At 65.0% G+C, this 15569-nt stretch overlaps 4 protein-coding genes across 4 annotated transcripts; 3 read left to right on the forward strand and 1 right to left on the reverse strand.

Annotated features, from left to right (window-relative positions):
- Positions 1 to 441: 441 nt before the first annotated feature.
- On the forward strand, positions 442 to 837 carry MNEG_7153 (hypothetical protein; the record flags this gene model as incomplete). The annotated part of the gene is made up of 1 exon (XM_014044371.1): positions 442 to 837. One exon carries the CDS (start codon positions 442 to 444, stop codon positions 835 to 837), a length of 396 nt encoding a protein of 131 aa, XP_013899825.1.
- A 1067-nt stretch (positions 838 to 1904) lies between these two features.
- On the forward strand, positions 1905 to 2683 carry MNEG_7154 (hypothetical protein; the record flags this gene model as incomplete). The annotated part of the gene is made up of 2 exons (XM_014044372.1): positions 1905 to 1940; positions 2117 to 2683. 2 exons carry the CDS (start codon positions 1905 to 1907, stop codon positions 2681 to 2683), a joined length of 603 nt encoding a protein of 200 aa, XP_013899826.1.
- Positions 2684 to 4078: 1395 nt separating this feature from the next.
- MNEG_7155 (hypothetical protein) lies at positions 4079 to 6163 on the forward strand (the record flags this gene model as incomplete). Its single annotated transcript, XM_014044373.1, has 1 exon — positions 4079 to 6163. One exon carries the CDS (start codon positions 4079 to 4081, stop codon positions 6161 to 6163), a length of 2085 nt encoding a protein of 694 aa, XP_013899827.1.
- Positions 6164 to 7160: 997 nt separating this feature from the next.
- On the reverse strand, positions 7161 to 13996 carry MNEG_7156 (Kelch domain-containing protein 4; the record flags this gene model as incomplete). Its single annotated transcript, XM_014044374.1, has 17 exons — positions 7161 to 7241; positions 7383 to 7460; positions 7780 to 7827; positions 8172 to 8273; positions 8569 to 8634; positions 8834 to 9071; positions 9596 to 9774; positions 10124 to 10373; positions 10688 to 10837; positions 11019 to 11123; positions 11358 to 11431; positions 11934 to 11990; positions 12205 to 12294; positions 12441 to 12650; positions 12906 to 12952; positions 13345 to 13465; positions 13991 to 13996. 17 exons carry the CDS (start codon positions 13994 to 13996, stop codon positions 7161 to 7163), a joined length of 1902 nt encoding a protein of 633 aa, XP_013899828.1.
- Positions 13997 to 15569: the final 1573 nt, after the last annotated feature.

Consider the following 15569-nt stretch of genomic DNA (forward strand, 5'->3'; position numbering starts at 1 on the left):
GGGGCCGGGGCGCGGCGCGAGCGGCGCGCCGCAGCAGGCGGCCGGCGGCGGGGGGCCGGCGGGCCTGGGGCTGCGCGGGGGCCCGGCGCCGACAGATGGCATCAAAAGGCTTCGCGCCAACCCTAGCTTTGGCACTGCGATGGCTCAGATGGATGCAGGTGGGCTTCTCGGTTTGTGGGTGCCACGGCTGGCAGCCTGTTGTGTCCCAGTCGCATGCATACGGACACAAACTGTAGGTGTGATTCAACTCGCAACCTACATACTGCCGCATTTACACACGGGAAACCGTGCGCAGGCGCTCGCGCATGCGCTCGCGCATGCGCGCGCGCGTGCACACACACACACACACACGCGCGTGCGTGCGCGCGCACACACACCTGCGCGCTTACCCTGACCCTTCACCTTTGACCCACACAAACATCCCTCCCAGAGCTGGCGGCGATGGACGGCGCAATTGCAGTGATCAGCACAGACAACGGCGACTCATCAGCACCCTGCATTGCCAGCCCCTCATGGGCACCCCAGCAGCAGGATCACTCAAAGCAGCAGCAGCAGCAGCAGCAGCAGCAGCAGCAGCAGCAGCAGCAGCAGCAGCAGCAGCAGCAGCAGCAGCAGCGGCAGCACAAGGTGGCTGTGGTCGCTGCGGGAAGGGTGGGGGCAGCGGCCGCCACGCGGCGGCCCAAGAGGACCGAGAGCTTGGTGAACGAGATCGCGGACGACGAGGTTGATCTGAACGAGGCTGACCTGGCCGAGGTCGAGGCTGATCTGGCAGCGCTGGAGGCCGAGGACGCGGCCGGCTCGGGGCCGGGTGCCAGGGGGGAGTTGGTGGCGGCGTGACAAGACATGCGTGGAAATGGGATCTCTAGGAACACCAGGAGGCCGGCGCCACTGAATTTCAGGGAAGCTGCCTTTCCAGCTGCCACGTGGCGTGGGCCGCCGAGGCAGCCATCAAGACTGTGTGCATCTAGAAGGCTTCACCTGGATTGCTGACGCGTTGCACCGTTGCAGCAGCTGCGCCCATGTGGCGCGCGGGCGGCGGCTCGATGCTGTCTGGGCGCGGGGCACGCGCGCCGCTGATCCCCTCAGCATGAGGCCGTGGTGAGCTCAGGTGCGCCAGCTGGCGTTGGCTAGAGGGGGGGAGAGTGGAAAGGCAAGGCGGAAGCACGCAAGGCAGGGCAGCGCCCGGATATCGCGCCCGGCGCGCCCTGGAGGGCCCAGGGCGCAGCACTCGGCAGCCAGGCAGCACATACCTGGGTAGACATGGGGTGTCGCAGCAAGCCGCAGTGTTCTCGCGGCCTGTGCCGGCCCTGTCGCTCTCGATGGTGGCGGCCCCCTGCAGCTCGTCTGCCTAAGCAACCTGTGCTGCCGCATAGCTTATTGCAAATGTTGTTAATGAAAGACACTCGTTTGAACGGAAGCAGTGCTTATGCTGTGCGTGTGACGCATCTGGAGTGGGGTGCTTTTCGAACCAGGGCAGCAGCAGCAGCTGCGGAGGATGCGAGCGGAGCATTCCCTTGGCACGTGTGCTGGAACAAGGGGATGATGCGCAGCGGGGCCCTCTTGCCGCGTCCTGCCTGATGTTCTCACCCACTGTATGCCATTGTCAGCACCATATCGCCGGGAGCATGGCTATCTAGCGCATGCCGTGCAGCAGCTAGTGTGGAGGTGTCATGCTGAAGCACCCGTGTCACTAGAAGTGGCACTCAATACGCAGTACGCTTCTGACAACATGACCTGCCCGCCATGCCGCCTGGCCCACGACTGTATCGTTTGTTTGCTGCACGTTGTTGCAAGGTAGCATATGCATTCCACAAACTCTGCTGAAGGGGGCCAAAGTATCCCCTCCGAATTTCTAGTTTGGCTTGGGCTGTGCGCTCTGCAATCTGGGGCATGTAGGGCTGATAATGGCGGAGCAGGACTTCCGAGACCTCGTGCTGATGGTGAGCGCGCAGGACAGCAGATCATTCAAATGCAGGAACCGCGGCCAGGCTCAATAAAACTACATGTAGTCGCTCATATATGTCAGTAAAAAGCTTAACATTGCAGCGGATGTGGCTGGGCTTGCAGCTCAATGGACGCGTGCTGCACATGCTGCGCGCCACGCCGCCCCCTGCAGGGCGCGCTCACCCAGCTGATCATCCCAGCACTACCCGAAGCCAAGCGGATCCCTGAAACCGACTGGATCGGCTGGGCGCCGCTGCTGGCCGCGGTCGGCGCCGACGCAGGCTCGGAGCGCGCCGCTGCCGCCGTTGAGCGCGCGCGGCGGGCGCTGTCGCGCCTGCTGGGGATGGTTCCGCTGCAGCTGCAGCAGCAGAAGGGCCGTGCGGACGAGCGGGGCGAGGGGTTCGACCACAAGGTCACCGAAATGGAGCAGCAACAGCAGCTTGAAGAAGAGGAGCAGATCGACCCCGAAAGCCAGGAACAGCAGCAGCAGCAGCAGCAGCAGCAGCGGAAACGGAAGGGAAAGGAGCGGCCGGACAGGGACGGCTCGCCGCCGCCCTTCGCCGCGTCGCAGCTGCCCCTCACGCAGCTTCTGGGGTCTGCGGCCGACGAGGCGGTGCTGCTGGGAGAGCCGCCGCCCGCCGTCATCCTGGCGAAGGCCCGCATGCCGCGCAAGGGCCGACTGGTGCGCACACACAACCGGGCCGCGCCGCACCACTTACCAACTGCCACCCACCCTTAACGTGCCGTTTATGAACAACTCACAGAGCTGCAAGAACTGCAGCCTGCTCGCATGCAGCCGTTGCATCCGCCCGCCGGCAGGCGAATCAGGCAAAATTCTAACATTAGCAGTATCGGGCGCACCCTCGACCCTGATGACACACGCAGGAGGTGTGGTACCATGTCGGTTTTGAGGGGTTCCCCCCAAGCGAGGCGGAGTGGTACCCGGCCGCCAAGATCCTGCGGGACCACCCCCAAGGGGCGGCGCTCATAGAGGCGTACGAGGTGCGCGCGCGCACGTGTGTGTGTATGTATCACGTGTGTGTGTATCATGTGTGTGTGTGTGTGTCTGTGTGTGCGTGTGTATGTGCATGCATGTGTGCGAGTGCGTGTGTGTGTGTGTGTGTTTGTGGGCGTGTGTTTGTGGGCGTGTGTTTGTGGGGGTGGCATGTGTGCGCGCGTGTGCGGAGGTGTTCGTGGGCAAAGTGGTGGTTGCAAGCAGCGTGGAGGCAGGCTTGTGGGGCGGCCAGGCCAATGTGACATTCAAGGATGCAAGTATTGCGTTCCACACCACATCAGTCAAATGAGCGAAGCAGCTGCAAATGCTGCGCCGCCTCTGTGATGAGCAATGCGCACTGCGCCGCTGTGCTTCCGCCTCACATTTTTGCAGGCCTCGCAAGCCCAAGGCGGCGGCCAGGGCGGGGGGCAGACAGAGGCTGGGCCCGGCACGGGCCCGCCTGCTGCTGAGGGCGCAACGGACCGGAGCGCAAAGGCAGCGGCTCGGCAGCAGACCACGGGGCAGGACCCAAAGCGTGTGAAGCGGGTTAAACTGGAGGAGCCGGTGCCGCCAGCGCATGGGAAGGAAGCAGAGCAGGTCAAGCAGCAGCAGCAGCAGCAGCAGCAGCAGCAGGAACAGCGAGACCACGTGGCGGGTGGTCTGCATGTGCAGGGGTTGCGGCCTGAGCGTCATAATCCCAGCTTGCACCAACAGCCGCGCGAGGCTGGCCCAGCGGCAGCTGAGCAGTCGCCTGCTCAAGGTGTTCCGGCTGCACCCCCGGCGCCCCGGCCGCCACATGAGGGCGGCCGGCCGGCGGGGAGCCCCGGGCACGAAAGCGATGACGGAGTCGTAATCGGCGGCGCCGGCGCGAGGGGCCGCGGCAAGCGGCGAAGGGTGATACTGTCGCAAGCAGAGGGGGAGGCGGCGCCGGCCAACGGAGGGGGCGCGGCGGCGAGGGCGGCGGCGGCGGCGTCAGCGCCGGGGCCGGCGCTGCTCGCGCACCGAGGCACTGCTCCGGCTGCGGCGAGGCGAGGTGCGCCCGCCGCCGCGGGCGCACGAGGCCGCGGGGGCGGCAGTGGTGGCGGCGGCGGCACGAGGGCGGCGCTGCTGGAGCTTGTAGCCGAAGGCCTGAGGGATTTGATGCGCAGCAGCAGCCGGCTGGCGGCGAGAAGGGCGCAGCAGCAGCAGCAGGAGGAGGAGCAGCAGCAGGAGCAGCAGCAGGAGAAGCAGGCGCAGCTGGCGCAGCAGGAGCAGCATGCTGAGTTTGTGCCGTCCCAGCCCAACCCTGCTGCGCGCTCCGCTATCGATGCCCCGCGCCGCGGCCCCCTGATGCTGCTGCCCGTCGCGCCGCGCGGCCGACGCGGCGGCGCCGGCGTGCGCGTGAACGCCCCGCCGGGCGGCGGCCCCTCGGCGCCGGCCGTCACCGCGGAAGGCGAGCGGGGGCAGCAGCTGCCAAGCGGGTGCGGCCAAGCCTTACACGAGTCATGCGGGGGCGGCGGCGGCGCTGTTGGGGGCGGGGGCTTGGGCTCGAACCCGGATGACCCCTCAGTCATCGGAGCGACCCCTCCGGAAGACGACCAGACGCCTCCCCGCGGCGGCCGCGGTGCGGCGCATGCAGCGAGCGCCCACACAGCGGGGGAGGCCGCCGCCGCCGGGGCGGCGGCACCGTCGCCGCGGCCGGCTGCGGGATTGGGCGACCCGCGATTGTGCGGGCGGGGGTCTGCGGCTGGGGGGCAGGAGGAGGAGGAAGACTGGCAGTCGGCGCACGAGGGGGAGGGGGACGAGCAGGAATGGGATGATCAAGGGGAGCAGGAGCAGCAGGAGGAGCAGGAGCAGGAGCAGGAGCAGGAGCAAGATGCGGTAGCAACGGAGGACTGGCAGCCATCAGAGGGCGGCGACGCGGCGTTCCAGGAGCTGCCTCCGATGGGACAGCAACAGGAGCCGCCTTTGCTGGAGGAGCAGCAGGAGGAGGAGCAGCAGCAGCAGCAGCAGCAGCAGCAGCAGCAGCAGCAGCAGCAGCAGCAAAACGAGGAGGACGAGGAGGAGGGGCAAACAGAGGAGGCAAAGGCTCAGGAAACAGAGTCGTGGCGGCAGCAGACTCAGGGCTATGACGCGGATTTCGGGGAACCACCGCCGATCGTGCAGCGGCCGGAGGGGCTGCTGGTGGAGGCGCAGCAGCAGCAGCAGCAGCAGCAGCAGCAGCAAGGCAACGGCGACGAGGCGACCCCTGACGATTTGGTCCCAGCAACCGCCTCTGCCAGGTCGCCCTCAGGCACAGCCCCTGGTCCCGCTTCCCCTCTGCAGCCGCGCGGAACCGCAAGCCCCGAGCCTGCGGGGCTGTCGCAAGCCACTGCCGCCTCGGGCGCGCGCTCCCATGTGCATGCATCAGGGGTGGCAGACGCGGCGGGCGCGGCAGCAGCGGCGGTCGCGAGAGGCTCGGCCGCGGCAGGCGCCGCGCAGCTTCCTCCTCGCGCAGATGGGCCCCGGCCGTCGACCACCACCTACGAGTTGCCAGATCACCTTGCAGATCTGAGTGATCTGCTGGACGATGTGGCAGATCTGATTGCGGCGCCGCTGACGGAATACTACCGGCCGCCGCCGGACGTCGCGGCGCGGGATGCGGTGGCGCGGGCGGCGGCGCGCCTGCAGCAGAGGCGTCAGCAAGAGAGACAAGCTCAGCAGCAGCAGCAGCAGCAACAGCAGCAGCAGCAGCAAGTACAACAGGACCAGCAGCAGCAAACGCAGCCGGACCAGCCGCAGCGAGAGCAGCTGCTGCCACCGCAGGGGCAGCAGCCGCTAAGCGCGGGGCAGCAGCCGGGCCTGGCAGGCGCGGCCCAAGGCGTCCCGCCGGGCGACCAGGCCGGCGCGGGGCATGCAGAGGGCGACGCCACCATGCTCGCAGCACCAGAAGGCGCCATGGAGCAGCTCGCGGCACTCGCGAGCGCCCCAGCAGACAGCGGCATCGCGCCTCCGCCCACCTCGCAAGCCGCAGCACGGCCAGCCGCCTGCGCAACCCCCTTCAGCCCAACGGCAGCGGACGGCGGCGGCGACCCCGGCGGGGGTGTTGCCGCCGCCGCGGCTCTCGTCCCGGCGAGCGGCGGCGGGAGTGTGCCCGAGGCGACGCAGGGGCTGGGGCTGGGGTCCCTCGGTGTGTTTGGGGCGCCGCCGCTCGACACGCAGCAGCATTACAACTTGTTTTTCACCCAGCCGGCGTCCCAAACATGAGCACCACTCGCATGGTATGAATGTGAATGCAATCAGGTATAAAGCACGTACTTGATCCTGCATGTGCACTTTGTGCGCGCAGGCATGCGTGCATATGTGTGTGTGCATGCGTGCGTGCGTGCAGTGTGTGTGTGTGTGTGTGTGTGTGTGTGTGCGTCCGCATGTGTGTGCATGTGTGTGCATGTGTGTATGTGCACGCGCAGGACCATCGCTGGCGCATTGCGTTCCTAAATTATCAATACATGCGGCATCCTCCTGACACGAGCCGCCACCATATGTAAATTTGCTCTTTCACAGTAAGGCACTTCGCCTTCAGCCATGCAGCCAGGCTTCTGCACCGCTCTGCGCCAGTGCTCAGTATCAACAGCGTGTCAGCACGCACGGCGGGCAGGCGCCCGCCCCGCACAGGCTCCGCGGGCTGGAATGTGGGCGGGGGCTTGCTTGGCAGGCCCGCGGAAACACTGGTGTGAGAACACGTTCGCGGGAGGCCTTACAAAATGGGGCGGAGCCATTTTGCGAGGGGGCTGCAAGGTCGTGTGTGCAGGTAGACTGGAGCTGCAGCTGGGTTGGGGGCCGCATCATGGCACAGGCACACTTAGGCGGAAGCAAGGGGGATGCAACTGCCAGGCTGCGGGCTGTAGAGCCCGCTGCTGCTGCTGCGATTCCAGCCATTGGCCCCATTGACAGCGTAATCTTTGGGTTGCAAGAGGCTGGAGCACACTGCCATGTGATGGAGGGGGTTGGGTGACACGCCAGAGGGTGCGCTGTGGCGCTCACAACTGCGGAGCTGCAGCTGCCATCACCTCCTCAAAGGCTGGACTGAGGCGGGGATGAGAGGCAGGACAACCGAGCTGCCCGATCCTACTTGGTTTTGATGAAGCCAGCGTTCTTGTGTACGTTACACAACACCGACCGCGCCCAATGACCCCCCTTCAAGCCTCGCAGCCCGGCTTGCGGCGCCGACGGGGCAGGGGTTGAGAGTGGCCAGCGCGTGCCATCACCCGTCCTCCTCCTCCTCGCTGCTCTGGCCCGCCGCCGCCGCGGCTGCCTTGAACACCTCCTCCCCCACCGTGTTTTCCTGGAGGGTTTAGGGTTTAGGGGTTCGGGTTCAGGCTTTCGGCCCCGCAGGGAGCCGCCATTCGTGGGACAACAGAGCCTCTATTGCTGGAAATATTCGGATCCCACCATCTCTCATATCACAGATCGTCGCAGATCTCACCTGCACGAGGGTCCACCCGTCCAGCTTCTGCAGGTCGAGGCGCCACATGTCGTCCAAGGTGATCTCCTTGTCGCCCACCTGTCGATTTGAAATTTTGAATGGGAAATGTGAAAGGTGCACCATCACAAGCCGCATGCATGGTTGGGCAGCTTCCCAAGGGATGAGTAACTGCCTGTTGTCTGCAGAGGAATGCTGGGACAGGCAGCACCTTGCTCACAGGCAAAACAGCGCCGGCTGCGCGGGCCGTCGATCAGGCGCGTGCCGCCTGATCGTCGCCCCGGCCCCACAACCGACATGCAAGCGGCGCGGGCGCCAAGCCGCGCCGCCGCGTGCGTACGTGCATGTGTGCGTGAAACACAGATGGGTGCCGTGCGTTCAAACAGGGGTCGGAGCGCACCTCTACGGTGCCGCCTAGCAGCCACATCGCGTTGCCCACCACGGCGATCTGCAAAAAATGGGGGCAAGGAACGAGAACCCTGAACCGTTGCTCAGCAGGCTGCCGTGTAAAAAAGGGGTTCGTGGCTGCAAAGGCGCACACATAGTGCGATTTTTGCGGTCTTTCTTCTCTTCGCGGCCTTGGCCGCACGACCCACACGCCCCTGCTCCCTTTGCTGCCCCTGATTCACACGGGCATCTTGCCGCCCCCGCCCAGGCCACGCCACCGGTTGCATGAAAGAGGCCAGAGACACTCTTCGCTCAGCCCTGACACCTCAGAACACCACACGCAACCTGCACACACACGCGGGCGCACATGCGCATGCGGCTGATGCGGAACCCTGGCCCCCTAACCTGCGGGCTGATGCGTGCGCGCGGCTTGGGCATGTTGCGTATCGACATGTCCAGGCCGTAGGCCGCAGGAGAGTACAGCAGCTCACTCACGACGCCCCCGACCTGGGGCAACAGGGTTTGAGGTGTCAAATGTGTTTGGTCGGCGTGGAAAGTTGCAACAAGGGTTGTTGGGGGGCTGGCGCAACGTCCCTGGATTGCCGGATTCTGCAGCCGTGCCAATGTGCTGAGAAAGGCGCTCGGCGCGAGGTTGTGGGATGCAGGTGAGTGCAAAGCCGCACGTCCCACGGCTGCTCACACGCCACGTCCTGGCCAAAAGCCTCCTCAGACCATTGTCAAAACCTGGTCAACGGCTGGTCAACGGCTGGTCAAACCCTGGTCAACCCCTTGTCAAACCCACCTTGTATAGCTGGTAAGCCTTTCGCACCACAAAGCCCCGGAAGCGGCTCTGGATCCGCACGGCAGCCTGGGGATACAGCATGATGTTGGCACACTCAGCTCACACAGCCGGCTCGCGGTCGCTAGTCGTGCGAGAGTCTGGCTCCGCCGCTGCCCCTCGGCGGCCGCAGGCATACGGCTACGTCATGCGGCCCGCGAAATACGCTCGTTCTGTGGCGGCATGGGTTGGGACTGGCTGCCTTGATCATCGCAATGCTCCCACCCACCTTGTATGTGGGCGAGTTCTTGTCCTTGCCCGCCGCCAGCAGCGCCGCGATTTTTGGGTCCCCCGCTGCCGCGCCGCCGCTCGCCCCGCTGCCGCTGCTTCCCGCCGCCGCGCCCGCCCCGCCGCCGCCGCCGCTGCCGCCGGGCTCCCCCGACCCCACCGCTGCGGCCGCCTCTTCCTGCTGCTGCTGCTGCTTGGCGGCGGCCTTGGACGGCCGTAGCTCGGCGCCAAACCACCGCCTGCAGCGGCGAGCCCATGTAGGAACAAGTCGATGCGTAAGCGGCCGCGGGGATGGATGAAACACAGTGAATTTGGGTCAGAGTCTGGGATTCAGGGCGCTCGCTCCAGGGCTAAAGGAAGGCCTGGGTGGTCGCGGCAGCTCTGGCTCGCTTCTGAAGTGATTTAATAGTGGCGTGTAAGGCAAAGGTCGGCACCAGCGGCGGCTGCCGCTGGGGAGAATACAGGGAGTTGTCCTGCAGGATGCATCCCGCTTTCGACATGCACCTCCCCGGGTCGTACCAACAACGCGATTCACGGCATGGTGTTGAAACGCGTAGGTTCTCTCGCTACTAACAGCGTAGAGGGCAGCGCGCGCACACACACGCATACACACACACACACACACACACACACAAATCTACACACACAAACCTACACACACACACACACAAACCTTCACACACACAAACCTACACACAAACACACACGCACACACAAACATACACACACGCAAACCTACACACACACACACACACCAGCCCACCTGTTGGTGCACGAGAATGTGTACAGGTCGTTGTGAAACTCACTGGACAGGTCCTCCCCCCCCTTGGCCTCGTTGTCGCTGACGCCGCCAAACAGGAACGCGCGTGCCCCCTTGTGCACCGCCCAGCCGAACGAGGCGCGCGGCCCCGGCGCCATGCCCTGCTTCTTCACGCGCTCCCACTGGGTTGGGGAGGGGTCATGAGGAGGTGGGGCGAACAGAATGGGGGTTGGGGTGGGGATGGGGTCCAGGGCCATTGGATTGGTGTTTCATGGGGGTCCATGGAGCCGCATCTTGCAGAATTCATTCCAAGCTGAGAAGGCCACTGCAAGGCGCACATTGCCTGAATATAAACCCTAGAATCTAAAATCCTAAGGTTGGCCACGAATGACCGAATGGCAAAGGGGCCGTGGGCAAGCGAGCGAGCATCCCGCCACGTTCATAGACCGCACGAATCATTGATCGTTCGAGCTGCCCAGATCTCCCAGATCACGCACGCCCCCAGATCTCAGATCGCGCGCCCCGACCCACTGTGTAGCTGCCAAGATCCAGCGCCCACATGTCGTCGTGGGCGCGGCCGTGCTCCAGCTCATCGTCCTCGTCGTCCCCCTCTTTCGAATAGCCCCCATACACATACATCACATCCCCAGCCACCGCGAGCCCGCAGCCGCTGCGCGGCGCGGGCGCGAGCGGCGGCGGCGCGCCGAGCGGCGCGGGCGGGGGGCCGACGGGGCGCCAGGTCAGCTCGGACAGGTCCAGCTCCCACAGATCGCTGTAGTACCTGTCAGATCACGCGGTTCGAATTTTTGAAACTTCGTGTCAGTCGAACGTGCGGAAATCCGCCTCGGGAGGGTCCGCAATAATTGACCGAGGCTGGCTTGATGACGCGCGGCACAGCATGTTGCGGAGACGAGGGCGGGGGGTTGCCTCCATGCGGCGCACTCGGCCTGCCGCATGGAGCGGCCTTCCTCCCCCCCTCGGCCGCCTCGAACCCCGACGCGCCCTCAAACCCCAAACCCCATAACACAGCCGCAGCAGGCCAGCCCGCGGACTGCAGTCCGGCAGTCCGGCAGTCCGCCGGTCCAGTCCACCCACTTGACTTCCGAGCCCGTGTCGTAGAAGCCGCCGAACAGGATCGCCTTGTTCTTGTGCAGCGCCATCCTGTGGCCGCTGCGCGCGCTGGGGCCGCCGCGGGTGGGCAGGCTGTCCCACTCGTGGGTCGACAGGTCCAGCCGCCAGAGGTCCCTTTGTTTTTTGGGGGGTGGGGGAGGAGGGTGACCCTAGGGGTCTGGCTCGCCCGGGGCGCTGGTTTTGAAGCGCGAAGGGGGGGAAGGGGCAGGGCGACTGTGCCGGCCTCGACCGGCGAGCTCCCTGGGGTAATCCTTGCGCGGCAGCTGCCCCGCAGCTGCGTGCCGCGCGCCCCCACCTGAAGTGCATGAAGCGCTCCTGGTTTGGGCTGCTGAACTCGCCGCCAAACACGTACATGCATCCCTTGTACACGACGGCCTGGTGGGCGCAACGAGGGGACGGGCTGCGGGGCGGGGCGCGGGGGGTGCAAGTGCGGGCTCTTACAATCTGGGGGTGCGCCGCCCACACGCACATGCACACGTGCAAGTATGTATGATTGGGAGAAGGGGAGTCCAGCGTTTGCCGGCGTCACAGGCGATCAGCGGCTCCAAGAGGCCTGCGCCGCGCTCAAACCGCGCCCGCTGCCCCGCGCCGCGCTCTGTGTAAGTGGGTGACGAGGGCACACCCTCGGGCCCACCTGCTGGGCGCCTTTACGCGCGTCCACTTGGCCTTGTCGACATCGAAGCGGTACAGGTCAGCGTTGACATGCACCTGCGGTTGTTGTTTTGGGTTTTTGGACTTTTTTGGTGGGGGGGGCTTGTGTGATAGGGGTGTTTGCTGCGGCGTGTTCTCTTGTTTGCTGCCGCATGGCATCGAGAGCGAACATTCATGGGGGTCAGGAGGTGGTGAGTGTCGACGCGACTCAATGAAGGCGACACAATGAAGACTGGCGCTGCGTATTTGTGACGTGGGCAACTTTTGGGGGGGGACCATGCAAGGCAGGTGCAGCCGACATGGAATGCATATACATTCGGGTCAGGTTAATGTGTGTGGTTGCGGGAGTAATAGGGTTCAAAGTCCAGGATTTGTGGTCTGGGGCCCCCAGAGAGTGGGCATCGGAGGACGAGCTTTGCCTGGGGCCCAGATCATCGGAAGCGCTCAGCGCGCGGCCTGCAGGGCGGCGGGGCGGCGGCAGACTCCGCCGGCCGGACGGAGGGCGCCCGGGGTAGTGGAAGCACAGGGCAGCGGCGACGGGCCGGCCGGGCGGGCTGACCTTGCCAGTGGTGAGGTCTGTGTACTCCCCACCAAACAGGATGAGCTCCGACGATTTCTGAGGGGCGTAGGTCGCAGCAGTTTGGAAGATAAAATCAGATGCCAGGGAGTGTGAAACAACAGCCCCGCAGGCACACGCGCATGCTTTTTTGGGGCATACACTTTTCTATCAGCAGACGGGACAGGTGTCTGTACTCGACCACCTCTGCCTTTCCCCCACCCCAAAAGGCAACGACCAGACTGTGTCGAGGTTTGGTGTTCATATCACACACCGGCGTTATGTAGGGCACCAGGGACCCGTTGACGCGCGGCGACGGCGGCGGGCAGTCGGCCTCGATCACGACCTCCTTCTTGGCCTTGTCCTGGGGAGGGCGCGCGGTGGTTGGGTGTGCATTGCGTTGGGTGTGCTGGAATGATCGGCAAAGAACCGGATGTCGGGGGGATGAGGCGGGTCAGGGCGGCACAAGCCGGGCCACGGCCGTCCGGGAGGGGTGGTGCTCAGAGTGACCAGCAACTGGCGCAGGCCTGCGCAGGACGGCGGCTGCCGAAAGACGACGAGCCGTGAGGATTCATCCCGCAGTGCGGCCGCCGGCCACAGCACGCCGAGCTGAACGCGCTCGGGGCCGCCGCCATGACGGCCCGCGGCAGCCCCTTGCGGGTCTACGCGCCGCGACTGAGTGCCGCGCCGCTGGCCGCCCCCGCGCAGCATTCGCGTGGGCTACAAACAACATCGAGAATAATCCGCTTTCCAGCTGCAGTCAACCCCTCTGCATGCCGTGCGCACAACCCGACTCCGCAGGCAGCAGGCGCGCATGCGGCTCGGGGTGTGCAACAAACACACCCCCTTACGGCCGAACCCTTTGCGGCAGCAATGATGCATCATCCCCTGCTAAATTTGGCGATTTGACCGGTTGCTGAACCGTTGCAACCAATGCCCCCTGGAAGAAGCCCCTGATGTGATGCCAAGGCCCACCTGCAGAGCAAACTGCGCCAGCAACGCATCTATGTTGTCCTCGTCACCTGGTGGCGTGCAGCGGGCGGCACGCGGCACGCGGGTGCGCTCGCGTGGCGCTGAGGGTCGCGAAGCGCAGCCCGGCGTGTCGCATGCGGACGCACCGCGGGCCGGCCGCCGCCGAGGGGGCGGGGGCTGAGCCGCTGCTGCAGGTCGGCGCGGGGACCCGAGCCCCCAATGGTACCAAGGCACGCACGTGCGGCAGCCTCGCGCATGGGGCGGATATGCGGGCGCACGCATGGGGGACCTCGCTCTCAAGCGCCGCAGCTGCAGCTGCAGCTGCGGCCGCAGCCGCAGCCGCAGCCGGCCGCTGGGCGAGCCGCCATGCCTTCTGTTTGGACATTCAAGGTTGTGCAGACTGGCGTCGCGGGCGCACGACTTGGCGCGGGTGCCCCCTCACCTTCCAGAGCACGCTCAGCACGCCGCTCAGCCTTGAGCTCGTTCCGGGACGTCTTGCGCTCTGTCTTGACGGCGCCCACGCCGCTCGTGAGCTCCCCCTTTTTGTCCTTTGCCTTCTTACGCTGCAGTGGTTGCGTATGTGGGCGTGCATCGGGCCCTCTGCGGGCGGCTGGTGACGAGGCGGCTCGCGGCGAGCAGCGGGATCGGACGGTGTGCGCACGCGGCAGCCGCGGCCGCACGGCGCACACGCGGCTGCTTGGGCAGCTGCAGATGCACGCCATGTCTCGGTTACTATACCTTGTCTCTTCCGGTTCCCATACTGCCTGGTGAACCCCACTTCTTGCCGAAACGAGTTGCTGATCAAGTCCGAGTGTTGGCGGCAGGGGATCCGCGCCCGGTTGCTTCAACTTCACAGATCACTGGTACATTGTACACCAGCGCTCACTCTTCATGCAAGGCATTGATGCCTCGGCGGGGCCGGGTGGCGGGGTGACGGTCAGCAGCTGCCCGGTTCGCAAATCGCAAATCTGGCATTCGAGGCGATTGGCGCACCGCAAAGACGCCACTGTAGCCTCTTGACAGTTTTCAGGACCTGATATTGGGTAAGGCTGCAGGTCATGCCGCTGCCAATGCGGTACAAGCCGCACCCACATGGCGGCCGTTACCTGATCCGCAGTGACGGGCGCCACGCCAACACCTCGAGCCGTCTCCAGTTTCAATGCCAGCCAGATTTTGGCTGAACGGTGTGAACCACACTCGCGTGTGACTGCACCAACCTTGAGCAGACTGAAATGGTATGCTTAGGGGGAATGGGGATGCGCGGCATGCACAGGATGAAATCACCCAAGCCCCAAGCTCAGGTTGACACACGGCACGCGCAGGTTGACTCTTTTTATTTTGGGATGTCTGCCTGGAAGTTGAGCGCTCTGCGATTTGGGTGGCGCTTGCATGGTTGGTGGCCGTCAAGCCAATGCGGGGCGCTGTGCCAGCCCGGACCCGGTCGGTTTTTGATGTGCGCCCTTCTCTCAGACCTCCCTGGCCCTTTACGACTGCGCTCGGCGAGGACGTTGGACGAAGAGCAGTAGAACTCGCCTGGCAGGGACTGCTCATCTGGAGGGCAGGGCAGTGCCAGGTATTGCAGGGTGGCGCGCCAGGCAGCACTCGAGTGTCCGAAGAAAGCATTTTGCTTCCGAAGAACGCATTTTGCTTCCAAGGACCTCTGCGTGCGGACCAGGGCTGACTCAGGGGCACTCGCGGAACCCTGCCTTCTCAAGTGTGGCCATCCTCACTTGTTGACTGTGTGTTTGACCTCCGCTCTGAAACAGCTGTTAGATGGTTTTGTGAAAAAGTTTGCTCAATTGTATCACAAACCAATGTTGGCTTGTAGAATACCGTGTGCTTATTGGGTGCATGCTGTCCAGCACAGGAGCGCATGAGCTTTCTCAAAGGTGCTCGTGCTCAGTAAGGTCTCAGGTGACTAATGAGTGACATAGGCAGCGAGCCAAGCAAGAAAATGTGGCACCTGCCTGGAATCTGGTGCTCCTTTGTTGCTATCACATCTTGTTCAAATATGCACAGCAACGCGGTGCTGACTTGGAGTCTCACTCTCGTCACAACGGCACACCAGCAACAACACCGCGAGCATAGGGCCAAGGCGTGTGCAGTCGCATAAACTCGTAACATTGCGCGCTATATTTTAAACGTCGCGTCAGCCACAGAGATCTTCTTTTACTGCGTCACCATCTCCCTTGCGAGTCCCGCTGAGCGCACGCTCCGAAGCCATGCAAGGTCGACCTGACGTATTGCAGCGCGGGGGCGCACAGCATCCCGCGGCGCGGCGGGCGGGGTTTGCGAGCCGCGCCCCGCTCGTGTGCCGCGCCGCAGCGCCCTCAGCACGCGCTGCGGCGGCGACAGAGCTGCACGCGCTGTCCAAGCTCTCGAACGTGGTGCCCGACACGCTGCTGCTAGAGGCGCCGATCACGCCGAAGGCGGCGACCGTGTCGGCGCCTGTTCTGAGAGGCATCCTCGCCTCTGGGCAGCCGTGGATGGAACCTTTTGTGGTGGGTGCTCGCGGCCGCCGCGGCCGCGTCCAAGCAATCCCGCCTGCACTCAGGCTTGCATATGCACCAGCCCTCCCGCCAGTGCGACGGCACGCCCCTGCCAGGGACAAGCGGGCGGGCACCTCCCCTGCTGGGCGCGACACGTGCCCTGGAGGCGACCGCCGGT

Source organism: Monoraphidium neglectum (genome assembly GCF_000611645.1).
Source record: "Monoraphidium neglectum strain SAG 48.87 unplaced genomic scaffold scaffold01241, whole genome shotgun sequence".
Lineage (NCBI taxonomy): Eukaryota > Viridiplantae > Chlorophyta > Chlorophyceae > Sphaeropleales > Selenastraceae > Monoraphidium > Monoraphidium neglectum.